Genomic DNA, 14,892 nt, shown 5'->3' on the forward strand with positions numbered 1-14,892 from the left:
ATAAAAGAAGATATTTTGAAGAATGTTGGTAATCAAACAGTTGATGGTCCCCACTGTCTTAGTATTTCTTTCCCTATTATGGAAGTCAATGGGGACCAACAACTGTTTGGTTCTTCAAAATTCTTCAAAATATCTTCTTTCGTGTTCAACATATGAAAGAAACTCATACAGGTTTGGAACGACATGAGGAGTAAATGATGTCAACATTTTCATTTTGGGGTGAACTATTCCTTTAATAACACTAATAAATACTAGATACAAATCTTAAACTAAAAAAAACTTAAAAAATTTAAAAGAAATCAGAAACGAAAACAAGAAATGTTGCCTTGGCAGCTAACTAAAATAAGTTTGAGCTGAAGTAATCCTTGCTGGAAAAGTATCCACTTCCTGAAAAAAACATCGCTGACCCCAAATTTTTGAACGGCAGTGTACAGTTAAATATTTATTTACAAATTTATAAAAATATTAATGCTCTACAGCTTACATACTGTACTAGATAAGCAGGTTAGAAACAAAGACCATTGCCTTTTAAAATTAAACAGCTATAAATTACATTTTAATTCAAGTATAACTTAGGGCTGTTGTTTGTTATGACTGTGCCTCTTGAAATATCTCATAGTTGTTTGGGAGAATTTTTTTTTAAAGGTGACATATTATGCCCCTTTTTACAATATGTAATATAAGTCTCAAAAAACACATGAGTTACAAAAACAGTCGGTTATGTATGTCTGTGAAGGTAAACAGCTGGGAAATAAATCGCTTGTTTATTTTAGATTGGTGTGGCAGCAGCAATATACAGTAGCCTAAATAAATCAATAAATCCTCAATTATAATGAGATCCCTTTGCCACGTCACCAAGGGAGCGAAATCAGACGCGCTCGTTTTCTCCGACGCTTGCAGAAAAAGCTTACCAAAACAAAGTGATTGGGTTAATCTTTTTCACGTTTCCTTGGTTGGTAGATGCACCAGGGACCTGATTATAGCACTTAAAGATTTTCATGATATGTCACCTTTAAGGTCTTGTCCAAAAGTTTTTTAGCGGGTGAAGCTTATTTTGTGAATCTTAAACAGGTCACAGCAGGTGGCTAATGTATAACTAATAATAAAGATCTGAAGAAATGTAAAACTGTAGTTAATCAAATCACTGTTAGATATCATGACTGATGCCATCTATTCTGTTGTGGGATGGAGTATGTAGATTACATTCTGAACCATGAATGTGTAACTCATACGCTGATATGTAGAAATGACCTCACATCGAAGTTTAGCCCAGTTCAAGTCAAAATATTATTTGAATGCAAAACACCCTTTAAACAGGAAATTCTACTCTTCTCTTTTTTTTTTTTTTTTTGATACCACTTCCTCATATATATGAGAGAGTAGTACGAAGCTAACTGAACAAATGTAGGTTTTTACCACAATTAATCTTGCAGAAACTAAGTATTTGAGAATAATGCACTCTAACAGAGTGAATTCATGCAGAACTAAGTACTGTAAGTAAGACTTTCATCTAAATATCCTGGTGAAACTTTGAAGCTGTGGATTGAGAGAATGAAGATTATTGTGTCAGAGAAAAAAACAGGAAATAATTATTGATTTAGCAGCATGCTATTTATGGGAGTTAGTTTTATTAAGTGTTTGTCTTTTTAAAAACACCCATCCTTTAAAAATGTGCTTGGATGACTGTAAAGTTATATTACAGTGAAACACATTGTGTTTTCATTTTTACGGCTCAGGTTCTGATCTCAGTGCATGGTTGGTTTTAGTTGTGTTGCCACTACATATTACATTTGCAAAATATATAAATGTGTTTTTATGACTTGCAGACTCAAACATTTGTTGTGAATTCTGCAGATTTAAATATGTCACATTGGAAAGTTAAAAAAGTGTATTTATGAATTTATGGTTGTCATGGAACAACATAATTTCCAGATGATTCCAGGTGCAAATTAAAAACTTTTTTTTATAATAAAAACACACTAATCATGTACTTATATTGTTCTTTTCAATGTATTTGCAAACTGATTGTGTATCTGTATTAAAATGTTCTTGAATCGTCATGGAGTCAAATTATGCATATGCCGGTTCAATTGTGTGTGAGTATAACTGTGTTTGTGGTATTGATGTGCAAACATGCAACTAATGTATTGCTTTCCTATCATTCTCAGTGCCAGCAAAACTGCAATCGCAGCCGTCCTCCCCACAGTCTCGCTGTTCATCTCCGTCAGTCTCCAGCAGCAAACTCATATCTCCATCACAGAAACACAGCAAGAAGGCCCTCAAACAGGTACTGCCACTTACACTTATTATTTATGCTTCTTTATTAGGTACTGAATAATTAATTTAATACACCTCGGTATATATATCCGTGTCGTATCAGTAATGCTTCAAGGGATAGTTCACCCAAAAATGAAAATTCTGTCATTAATTACTCACACTCGTGTCGTTCCAAACCTGCAAGACATTCGTTCATCTTCGAAACACAAATTAAGATATTTTTGACCCAGGGTTATTTCTGACCCTGCATATAAGGGCCTTTCGCACCGCGGGAACCTTTTCATATTACCAGAACTAATTGTGGAACTACCCACTTTTTGGCGTTTTTAGTACCGGACTGCCTTTTTCGAGAACCAAATTAGCTCCTACTCCGGAGCAGGGTCTAACCAGCACAACTGGTACTACCCGTGACGTAAGTAGACATTGATGGGCCAAACGCGTACGAAAACGCCTTCACCCGCTATGATTTAAAACGCTGTGTAAACATACTGTGAACATTGTGTCAATTTATTTCGCAAGTATGGAGAACAGCGATAGATGGACGGACGCTGAAGTGCAGGCACTTGCAGCAAATGTAGCACTGCCAGTTGTCGTTGGAGATTCTTAGTCCTCCTTTCCGTTCTTTCAATCGCTTTACGTATACGTCGACTTTCCATGTCCATTATTGTGAAACCCGCGAGACACAACAAAAACACAGCTCCGCGTCATGATACTGTTGTGAACGTGTGTCGAAGACTGACACGGAAGAGAAAAAATTGTTGAATAAAGTCGTTATTTTTGTTTTCTTTGCGCACAAAAAGTATTCACGTAGCTTCATAAAATTCATGTTGAACCACTGATGTCACATGGACTATTTTAACGATGTCCTTACCACCTTTCTGAGCCTTGAAGTGTGTGTCCGTTTCGTTGCTGTCTATGGAGGGTCAGAAAGTTCTCAGATTTCATCAAAAAAATCTTAATTTGTGTTTCATTTTTGGGTGAACCCTCCCTTGACGCATTACTGATACCACATGGTTATATCTACCATGGTATATTAAGATCTTTATTGAATTACACATTTCTGCTGTTGCACAATATACACCGTCATACCGCCCTGACCTGCTGTGATATTAACCACTGTAGGCTGGTTTAAACCCTGAGCAATTGAGACCCCCTGTGCTCTCTGTTTGCAACACAGCAGTAACCTATGTTATGTAAGCTGTGGGTTTATAGACATTCAGTTTTTTTGTCATACTTCATTTATAGGCACTGAAACAGCAGCAGCAGAGGAATCAACGGCGGCAATGTGGAATCCCCAACGCCTCCAGCCCACGACTGCTCCTCAAGACTGTCAAAGACATGGCTCACGAGTCCTCCAAATCCTGTACATACACATACATACATACTCCTCCAAATCCTGTACATACATACATACATACATACTCCTCCAAATCCTGTACATACATACAGTATGTCAGTTTGAATCAAATTAAAGCCTGCTCTTCAGTTGTGTCCAATTAAATTTTTGGCCACTCATATAAATGCAAAATAAATATTAAACAGAATGTCTCTGTTTGCTCTAGCTTGGGAGCTGAAACAGACAGAGCGCTGCCCTGCCAGTCCACAGAACTCTACCTCCAGCTCGTCCTCCTCCATCAAAGCAGATGTGTGCCACACGACTGGGGCCCGGAAGGTGTCTCAGCGCACCAGTAGGCTCAGTGCCAGTGAGTATCTTCACAGATCACTGTAATTCGTGTCAGCACATGAGATGCTGTAACTGATCCCCCGCCTTGGATTTTCAGGACAACTGAGGCGTACCAAGTGTGAGATAGATGTCGAGACACCAGATTCCATCCTTGTCAACACCAACCTGCGAGCGCTCATCAACAAGCACACGTTCTCAATGCTGCCTACAGAGTGTCAACAGAGGCTTCTTAAGATGCTGCCAGAGGTTGACCAGCAGGTAGTGAAACACAAAAGAACCCTGCGGTGTTGAACATACAGTATGATTTTGTGGATCATGAATCTCTGATTGTTATTGATAATACTTTGCAGGCTAGTATGGATGGTGCACTGAAGGTGACCAGCTCTGCCTTGAACAATGAGTTCTTCACATCAGCAGCACAATCTTGGAAGGAGAGGTTGTCAGAGGGTCAGTTGTTGTCCTCAATGATTTAAAAGTAGTTAAAAGCTTAAATGTGCACAACGTAATTTTGCTTTGCTGACATTGTTCTTGAACAGCACTGGTTATTGAAATGTAGGTGAAAATATCAGTGTGGATGCAACAAAACACAGAAGCAAATGTACTGAAAAAGTATATAAAGTATATAAAAATACCCCACTGTATGTGGAGGTGTACTTGTCACCCAGTTTATTCTGCAACCGAAAGTGTCCAATAATACAGGGGCTACAGAAATAAAATGAGTAGTATTTGGCAGGTCATGTGATCTCAGTGTGGTAGCCACCATGAGGAGGCAATGTCCTGTAGAAAAATACTGATTTTTTCTAAGCTTCCAATATAGCAAGAGTCATTTGAATTTACCTAATCTTAAACATTTTTTCCAAAAGAACTATACGTTTCTATAAAAAAGTGAAATTCTTTAAGAGTAAACATTTTGCAGTGGAAAAAAGTTACTTAGTGTGCTATATATAAATTTATCTTCAATATTTGTGTGACTTATGCAAGGCTGTATTCTCAGGTGAGTTCACACCAGAGCTGAGACTGAGAATGCGGCAAGAAATCGAGAAGGAAAAGAAAGTGGAGCTTTGGAAGGAGCATTTCTTTGAGAGCTACTATGGTGAACAGTAAGTCAGCCACCAAGCCTTATGGAAATACTGAAAAAGAAAATCCGAGAGTATGGTCTAGTTCAGGCGTGTCCTATTCTGGAGGGCCACTTTTTTTTTTTGCTGAGTTTAGCTCCAACACATCTAAGTTTCTAGAGATCCTGAAGACACTGATTAGCTGGTTTAGGTTTGCTTAATTAGGGCTAAAGCTAAACTGTAGCATAATGTGGCTCTCCAGGAGCATGATTGCATGCCCTGAAGCCTGAAAATTAATGGAAAATTGGTTAGTGGGTCACTAGATTATTGTATCATAGGTGATGTTTTGTTTTTGAGGTCCTTTTTCCTATTATTCTGTCTCTTCTTGCTTTTAATTTCAGATCTGGACTGAGTATAGAGGAATCCAGAGAACTGACAGAGGATAGGAGTGTTCCTGAACCAGCTAAAAGAACGCTCTTATCAGAAAAGCCAGAGACTGTCAAAGAGTCTCAGAAGGTAAACCCAGTGACAGCGGTCATCCACATGGAGTTGAGATCTAGAGATGTGAAATCAACAGTAACACATATCTCGACTGAAGAGCCGGTCAAACCTCCTGCTCCAGAGCAATCACATTTATCCTTAGACACAAGAAAGGATGCACAGGAAGAACTGATTCCGGAGTCCTCTGTTCAGAAAGCAGTGGAGCCCAAACCTGACAGTGAAAAAGCACTGGAAAATGAGATCACATGTAAGACACTAGCATCTCCTTTGGAAGCAGTGGTCACCTGTTTGGAAGGAAACGAGACACACACCCCTAAAGATGAAATTCCCGTTGGTGAAGCTGGACAAACCGTAATGGAAAGGAATGAGGCTGGATCTCCAGTAACTGCTGCCACATCTGAGCCTCTAAAAAGAAAAGTCTGTAGTGAACAGGATACAGAGCTCAGAACAGAGAAGAAGCCCCGTGTCACTTCATCAGAAGCTTCATCCACAGTGACAGCTAAAGAAAAAGTAGAACAAAGAGTACCTCCTCTCAAAGTAAGTTTTAGGTTTCTTTCGTTTGAACAAACCCCTAGCCTTAAATGGATAGTTCACCCAAAATTCGAAATTCTGTCATTAATTACTCACCCTCATGTTGTTTCAAACCTGTAAGACCTTTGTTCATCTTCAAAACAAAAATTAAGATATTTTTGATGAAACCAGAGAGCAACTATCACGTTTAAGGCTCAGAAATGTATTAAGGACATTGTTAAAATAGTCCATGTGACATCAGTGGTTCAACCATAATTTTATGAAGCTACGAGAATACTTTTTGTGTGCAAAGAAAGCAAAAATAACGACTTTATTCAACAATTTCTTGTCTTCCATGTCAGTCTTCGCTGCGCATTCATGAGAGTACCACGACACGTGTGTGGTGCTGCTGACATAGGAGCCGGCGTTCTGACGTAGAACGTCACATGGACTTTTTTAACAATGTCCTTACTACCTTTCTGGGCCTTGAACATGTCAGTAGCGTTGCTGTCTATGCAGGGTCAGAAAGCTCTCGGATTTCATTAAAAATATCTTAATTTGTGTTCCGAAGATGAATGAAGGTCTTATGGGTTTGGGACGATATGAGGGTGAGTAATTAATGACAGAATATTCATTTTTGAATGAACTATCCATTTAAGTATTAAGCAGTGTTGCACACCCTGTCTATGCCAGATGAGAGTATTGCGATTCATCAGAACCCATTAGAATCATTTGTGCTATTTCCGACATGAATGATAATTGGATTTGGAACGTTTGCTTTGATGTTTCCAATGTAGACACCTTTAATCTGTTGACAATGGTCACACCCAGTGTAGACATGATGTTGCTTGTCGTTTGTACTACAGTACCTATATGATTGATGTAGGTGTGTGAGTTGTTGAGGAGAGGATTTGCTATCGCTTTTCTAAGCAATCAGACTTGTATACAACCAGTACACACTAGCAATCACCTAGGCATGTTAAAAACACTCAGAATCCTTTAGCAACCACATAGCAATGCCCAGGCAACCACTCAAAGCACCCTAATATTGTAGTACACTCTTAAAAATAAAGGTGTTTCACGATGCCATAGAAGAACCTTTTTGTCTAAATGGTTCCATAAAGAACCTCTAACATCTGAAGAACCTTTCTGTTTCACAAAATGTTCTTTGTGGTGAAAGAAGGTTCTTCAGATTATAAAAAGGTAAGAAAGAGATGGGTCTTTAAAGAAACTTTGACTGAATGGTTCTTTGTGGAACCAGAAATGGTTCTTCTATGGCATCGCTGTGAAGAACCTTTTATGCACCTTTATTTTTAAGAATGTAGGGAATTTTTCTGTACAAAGAACTGTAGAAAATCTAAAGATCGTTTTTTGCTGCACTATATTCATTTTTTGACATTAAATGCTACTCTCAGTGGAATTTTCACTCTCATAGTAACACTCAAACTCTTTCTTTGCAGATCCCAGTGTCAAGAATTTTCTCTGCCCCTGCGTCTACTCAGCAAGTATCTCCAAGGACTCTGGTTCCCGTTCCGTTGACACCCCCTAGCATTCGACCCGGTCGCACCGGTGCACGCACTCTAGCTGACATCAAGGCAAAAGCCCAGTTAGCACGTGCACAGCGTGCTGCAGCAGCAGCAGCCGGGTCGTCTTCCTCAATGGGAACTGGCTCAGTTGGAGGTACCTCAACACCCTCTCCAGCTCGGTCCCTGTCAGAAGATTTTTCACCAGCAAGCAGCAGAAGTCAATCTGTGTCGCCTATAAAGCTAAGCTCTGGATCTCCAGCTCCTGAAGGCACAGTGACTCTCTTACAAACCTTTCCTTCCTCAGGTTCCACTGGACACACAGACCCTGGTCTTGCACAAGCCTTCAGTGCAAGCCAGGGTTTTTTAAAAGATAATCGCTCTTCGATGGGGTTGCAAACCACTCGGTGTACGTTGAACCCAATGGGCAAGGATCAGCATAACCTCCTCAGTCCTGCGGGGACGCTAGCACCTTCATGTCAGGCAGGAAACGTGACTGTCTCGAACACAATTGCACAAAACCAGAGACCACAGCAAACACCTTTTTCAGGAGCGTCAGTCACCAAGCCTAGCTCTTTAATCCCAGCAAATAATCCTCTGGTCACCCAGCTTCTTCAAGGTAAAGAGGTTCCCTTAGAAAAGATCCTCCCAAAGCCACTAGCCAAGGTGGAGGTTCAATCTGTGGCCATTTCTTCCAGAGATAAAGGGAATCTTGGTACCACCACTGCTGGGTTGAAAAAAGATAGCTCAACAAACCAAGAAGATGCCAACAAACTTGGGAACCAAGTTCCTTTTGGCATGCAAGTCAGAAGTGTGGACAAGTTGGTAAAAGTTGGTACTCAGGACCAGATGCTCCATCCACAAAGGCACAAATGCGTGCAGAAGAACACCAGTTCCAACTCCCAATTCCAGTCCTGTCAGTTAGGTCACCTTGAGGGTAGCCATGACCAGAATATCCATCTAGGCATCTTTGGACGGAAAAGGGTATCCAAGCCAGCTATGACAGGACACTACCTCCTCAACGTGTCCACATATGGTAGAGGATCCGAGAGCAGCAAACGGCCCCACCTAAGTAGTAATACAGGCACTGCCCTCGCCAACCTGAAGAAGGAGAAAATCGAAGCAGAGGATAGTGTGAAAGGGAAGACGGAATCACTTACCCTTCACCCGAATTTCCCAAGGGTCAGAGTGGAACAGCAGGGATGTGTCATCAATAAACCAGATGATGGTTTGCCACCCCAACCCTGCTCTGATATAAAGTCTGAATCTCCATCACTGAGTTGTTTGTCCAGCAAAGACGAAGGCAGCACTTCTATTAGAACCAAAGAAACATGCTCAAGAGCGCAGCTTGATATGTGCAGCAGTATACAGGGTAAAACAGAGCCATATCAGTTAGGTGACTGTCACCAACGCACGTTCCTGTCTCAGAAAGCCCATAATGGACCTCAGTATGGTGGCACTATCAGCATGTCTGTCCCTCACGCACTGAACCACATCATGGCTGACACTCCAACTTCTCCCACTGTGTCCTGCAGCGGTGATGGTGAAACGGCTGCTGGAGGTATGATGTCTTTTTCCGTCACCGTCACTGCCATACCTGCCGGTCACCTACTGGATCAGAACAGTCAGGGTGAGACCTCACCTGAGCAAGCCTTCATAGAAACCTCTGGGATGGAGGACGTTCAATCAAAGTGCTACTGTCGGCTGAAGGCTATGATTATGTGCAAGGGATGTGGCGCATTTTGTCATGATGACTGCATTGGTCCATCCAAACTATGTGTCTCGTGTTTGGTGGTACGATAATGGTCATGAGGATAAACTGCAACTTGTTCATTCAAAAAGAAGCAATCACTGCAGTGAGGGTAACAGAAATGTTACGACAGTACAGCAGTGTCCATGTATCCGTTGTCATTTGAGAGGCAAGCTTTTGTGCTGTATGGGGGGAATTCACTAAGAATGAATTGCGCCTGCTAATAGTGCTGTTTATTTGCACGTAACTTCTGCTTTGTTTTAGCGGATGATATATACAGGAGTTATGCAAATCAGGTAACATGACCAGCGAGTCAGTTCTGAGTACTTAGTTGTGGCGAATGCAGCAGACTACCTTTATCTGGCATGCTTTACTGGGACTGTTCATATGGCTGCACTAATGCAATCCAGACTTTAAATCGGCTCTTTAGAGCGCCGAAAGTGCTCGACTACACTGTATGTCTGGATATGTACCCATTCTTTTCTCAATCATTTGCGTTTCAGGGCTTTAAGCGCCTGGTTAAACTGGATCGTGGATGCTAATGAAGACGCCGTAGGCTTTTGCGCTAAAATGCAGCGCGCGACTGTTTAGTGAATTCGCCCCTTTGTTTTTCTTCACAGCACAAACAATAACACGTTAAAAGATGAGGTATGAAAAACGTGCAATGCTGAGTAATACTTCCTCTCATTCATTGAGCACCTTGTTTTAGACTCAAGACTAAATATTGAATAGTGGCAATATTTAAGGCTGGTTCTATTTCTGTTCTATTTTTGTAATATAATTTTAGAAATTGAAATGAATATACTACTATTTTTGTAGATGTTAAAAATCATGATTCCCCTCCACCCTTCAAATTTCGGATCTTGTACGCATAATTCACACTAGTTTGCTGGATTAGAAACCAATAACATCAACATTTACTCTTTGCATATCCTGTAAAGCTATTTGTTGGTTGGTTTAAGCCTTTGTGACACAAGCAAAGAACCACACAACTGAAATACCAATTACTGCAGAATTACTGTGAATATGTAAACCTAATACATTAACCTGCCTTGTTATATAGGTTTATATGGTACTGTTCAAAGTTATTTATGGGATAGAAGGGAGTTTTGTCAAATATGTTAACAGGCTTGCACTTCTCTTAGATCGGTGGCTTTTACATGAGAGAAGAATGTAAGAACAGGTTTATACTGATAAAGGCAATAATTTGTATATTTACAATATTTATCAAACTAAGAGCATTAGTCCCTTACATCTCATTTTCTTCAGAAAAAAAAAAGATTTATTAGGGTTGCACTTTTTATGTTCAGAAAATGTCTTTGCTTTTTAAAAAAATGATGATTTGTAAGAATTAAAGCACTTCTTAAACAATCTAATGTACCCTCTCAGGAGCAAAACCAGGTCTTAATCATTTCAATAGCCTGTGTCGAATCATTTAAGGGACCCACTTTATATTAAGTGGCCTTAACAACTATGTACTTACATTTAAATTAATATAAGTTGTTTACGTCACACCGGTGACATTGCCTCTATTTGGAATAGCAGATATTCTCTGTAACCTTAGTTTTTAGGGATAGGCAAATAATGCAGAGTATCAACAGCAAAACTATTACGAGCAATGAAGTTAAACACTCAGAAGGGAGATTTTATGAAGATTTTTTGTTGTTTTATTTAGTATTGTAAATACTGACATTCTTTTAGATGTACAAAAATTTCTACAAAGCATCTTGCCTAAACATATCCGATTGTCTCTGATAACTAAAGGTTTTGATTTGTGAAATACTGTCCCAACACATCATAATTTTAATCATGTTTCAACATTAAATGTCGTGGCTCAGTTTCTGTCCTGAAACAATTCTACAGATACATTTTGATACCAATAGTTCTAAGTATGTTAGAAAACAAATTGTTGCATCTTTGAATTAGGCTTTTTTTTTTATCATCTGCCTTCCAGGCAATAGAAATGTAAAATAATTTTAGATAGGATTTGCTTGGTAATATACCAAAGTCGATTTATGGGGACTAGATAATCAGATTTTGTTTTTAATGTCTTGTCTAGTTAAGCAAAGTAATATATTTTAAGTAATATATTTTAATAAAAAGAAGTCTATTTACAAATCATTTTACAAAATGTTTAAGAAACAGGGTATTTACTATATCTTTATATTGGCTGTCTCATTTTGGTATACCTGTGTCTAAGGTGTACATAAACTTTTTACACAATTTTTTCGTACCAGGGCCCTTGTGATCTGTTGATATTTTTGTGTGGCTAGTTTTGCCTGCGATGAATTGATGTATCCTCACAGTGGATTTTTAATTGACTAATAATATCTGTGTGAAACTTGCAGCTCACTTTATTGATTACTGAAAGTCTAGCTTTTTACAGAAAAAAATCCATCAGGTTATAGTGTTTGTGTTGTATGAATAAAATTAACTAGCATGGTGGTTGGGTCGTGCTGAATGTCTTTGGGTGTGAGGTTGTTTCTAGGTAACTGGCTTTTATTGACTTTTGTCAAACTGTCGCTTTCATTTACATATATATATATATATATACATAGGCAGCATTTAAACATACAAGAGACTCATAGAATATAACTGTGATACCTCCATCGTACTTTATATCAGGCCTTACATCTGATTCGAATAAAAAAAACAAAACAAATGATGTTTGGGTTAACTTCCAGTTCTTGAAATGTTAAACCGAGCTAAACAGCAGCGTTTGACTGTTGTTGGTTATTTACTTTTTTCATTTCCTTTGATAGAGTTGCAACGCATGACTTACCACTGCCTCTATCGCCAACCTTATATGCCTGTGACATTTTACAAAACACTTGGATTTTTAATCAATGAGGCAATGTTTTCCCCTGCGGAACCCTGAAATGATATGACTCTTAGTGCAGGAGGTGTTGGTATTCCAGAACTTAAGAGTGGCTTCCACAGTGTGTGTTATTTTATGTTTTAAAAGTCAAACTTTTATTTAAAATAAAGGTGAATGTAATATAGTAATTGTAATCAGCACTTGTAAGCAAAGTGTATTTTATCAAGAAACTATATGAATAAAATGCAGTAAAACAATTGCAGTTATGGGTTATTTTTTCAATTATTGACGTATTTAAAACCAATGACGTATTGTTTTTACTACATATTAAAATATCAAGAGCACAAATATTCACTTAAAAGTAAAAAAAAAAAAAAAATTCATTTAATTCAAGTGTGATTTTCACCATAACAGAACGTTGCTATGCAACAACAATAGTGATCCGCTGTGGGCTGTTCGTGAAAAGGTGAACAGGTGTTTGCGTCATAGCTGAATTTGTAAGCAGTGAAATACTGTATTGACCATTCAGAAGCCAGGACTGGAACTATATGGTAGGTAATTTCATAAGGTAATTACATGTCATTATCATAAAAAAAGCATACACAGTTTGAAGGTGGCATTAATAATATAAATTATGATTTTAGAGTATTAAGTCTGAATTAGAATCTCTTTATTAGCCAGCAAGCATGCAAAGGCATATGACTTGATGCATTATAGACCGCACCGATATGTTATACAGTTTATATATGTATACACACACACACACACACATATATATATATATATATCTTTAAAGTGCAAAAATATAGTATGGTGGCAAATAAATTTAATGTGGATTCAAACACTTGCCAAATTTGTAATAATGGTATTGAAACTGTTGAGTATTTATTTTTTCAATGTAATTTGGTTAAATTTTGACCGAGATATTTAATTGGGTAAAACAAACAAACAAACAAAACACCCCCCCCCCCAGTAGGCTATCAGTAGGCTATAATTTAGTTTTACCCCTACAGTTTATATTTAGCCTAACGTTTACAAATCTATTTCTGCCTTTTGCTTTGTTTCTCTGCTGTAGTATGTATTATTAAGAAGTATCTCAGACTGTATGGACTTATAGTTTTACGTGTGTAAGCCTATAGCCTTGTTCTGCTAATGCTGAAATGCAAAATACAAAATAAACATCTTTATGTGTCTTTAACGTAGACATAATAATCATACATACGCAGTATAGCCGCTCAGCATATTTGAGCAAGCATATTGCACCGCATTACATAAAACAAACAGTCGGCTAATAGCTTAGTAATAATCGTGCATATGAAGAGCAATAGTGCCGCTCAGTGATGGGAAAGGCAGGAGTGCTCTGCTGTCCTCTGCTGTTGGCTGGTGCTCAGAGAAGCGTTCGTGCTGCAGTTCCTACAAGACCCAATCAAACGGAACGGTAACCACGGCACAAACATGACGATGGGGGAGCGCTGCGCTAGCAAATTGCGGATTATTGGGTCGGTATTTGTGAGCCTATATTAAAAACAAGTGAAACGAAAGAGAGGTATGATGAAGATGATGATGAAGATGATACGCCAGGAATCGAGTGCGCGACCGTTGATCGCTCTCATGAGATGCTGATGATGGTCAGGCGACCTGCGTGATTTCCTCCCGCTGGTAAGACCATCCGCTAATGATGCTTTCACATTCTGATGCTAATACAAACACACGCAACCAAACGTGTCCTCAGAATATCATCTTACGGATCCAGCTGTACGTATTTGTGCACCATATAGCATCTTATTTATTTAACATGCCAGGTACACAGGGAGTTAAATAAAGATAGCATGGCCGTATGCATTAAGCTTAGACGCTGTCATTTAAACGCATTCGGGGTGTATTACTATTTTAAATACGCAAGTATTTGTACAGTGTGTATTTCCGTTGGTTAGTGAAAAATCCTCACGTTGAGTCACGTCAAAGCGCGAGTCATTATAGAGGTGCGGTGTGTTAACGTTACTTTTACCTTAGTGGGCCTTAAATTCACTTAGTAGTAGCCCTGCAACATGCGATTAGATTAGCAAAACGAACGGAACGATTTGAAGCCAGAAGTCATAACGTCAGGCAGCAGTGTATTTAACGGGCAGGAATGACATAATGCTTTCTAGTGGTGTTCCGTTGGTGAACGAATCAGTGCTTTTGAGCGAATCTTTTAAGTGAACGAATCTTGTTCACTTCCATGCACTGACTCGAATGTTTTGGTTCACTGAAGTGTCTCCCCATGACTTCCTGTCATTAGAATCTAGTAGTAGCCTATCTAGTGTGAAGAACAGTTCATTACTAAACAAATGCGCCAGTTTATCTGAACAAGCTGCTAGCTAAATTCGGAATAGCACTGTAAAACCTGCAACTGTTAACTTACCTATCTATCTGATTTAAAGGCACAATATGTTTTTTTATGTGTTTATTAAAATATCCAAAAACCACTAGAACAGTGTTATATATTTTGCTGACTTGTGTACTTACATTATCGCAAATGTTTCGAAGAATGTTTAAATCCAGAGAAATAAGCAATTTTAACTAGTGGCACGGAGCGTGTCCATAGTGTCATTGTGTCGCCTGCCAATGACGTCATAACCCCTCGATTTCTGGTGTTGTGTTTTATAGAAAATATGGAAACACCAAAGAAGCTTTAATATGTTGTGCGTTTAATTAGACCGGTGACGACCGCACAGAGTAGCATTATAACAGAACTTTCAAACGTATCTAGTATGATAAAACAGCGCTGCTTT

The 14,892-nt window shown here is 38.8% G+C and overlaps 2 protein-coding genes across 6 annotated transcripts in view; both read left to right on the plus strand.

Annotated features, from left to right (window-relative positions):
* LOC107752739 (ASXL transcriptional regulator 2) overlaps positions 1 to 10,735 on the plus strand; it is a 19,088-nt gene extending 8,353 nt beyond the window's left edge. For 2 of the 3 annotated variants that reach the window (XM_016568765.1, XM_016568766.1), the window contains 8 exons: positions 2,169 to 2,287; positions 3,523 to 3,640; positions 3,840 to 3,980; positions 4,059 to 4,219; positions 4,312 to 4,408; positions 4,956 to 5,061; positions 5,418 to 6,054; positions 7,488 to 10,735. In XM_016568765.1, coding sequence (XP_016424251.1) covers positions 2,169 to 2,287; positions 3,523 to 3,640; positions 3,840 to 3,980; positions 4,059 to 4,219; positions 4,312 to 4,408; positions 4,956 to 5,061; positions 5,418 to 6,054; positions 7,488 to 9,353 — 3,245 coding nt within the window. In that variant the 3' untranslated portion in view covers positions 9,354 to 10,735. Of the gene's footprint in view, positions 1 to 1,395; positions 1,494 to 2,168; positions 2,288 to 3,522; positions 3,641 to 3,839; positions 3,981 to 4,058; positions 4,220 to 4,311; positions 4,409 to 4,955; positions 5,062 to 5,417; positions 6,055 to 7,487 lie in introns of those variants that run through there. The other variant, XM_016568767.1, reaches the window with a different exon arrangement.
* A 2,727-nt stretch (positions 10,736 to 13,462) lies between these two features.
* LOC107752742 (dystrobrevin beta-like) overlaps positions 13,463 to 14,892 on the plus strand; it is a 49,517-nt gene continuing 48,087 nt past the window's right edge. For 2 of the 3 annotated variants that reach the window (XM_016568769.1, XM_016568770.1), the window contains exon 1: positions 13,463 to 13,777. The gene's annotated coding sequence lies outside the window, so the exon portion shown is untranslated. The remainder of the gene's footprint in view (positions 13,778 to 14,892) is intronic. The other variant, XM_016568771.1, reaches the window with a different exon arrangement.

Source organism: Sinocyclocheilus rhinocerous, unplaced genomic scaffold, assembly GCF_001515625.1.
Source record: "Sinocyclocheilus rhinocerous isolate Xijiao unplaced genomic scaffold, SAMN03320098_v1.1 scaffold61, whole genome shotgun sequence".
NCBI classification, from domain to species: Eukaryota; Metazoa; Chordata; class Actinopteri; order Cypriniformes; family Cyprinidae; genus Sinocyclocheilus; species Sinocyclocheilus rhinocerous.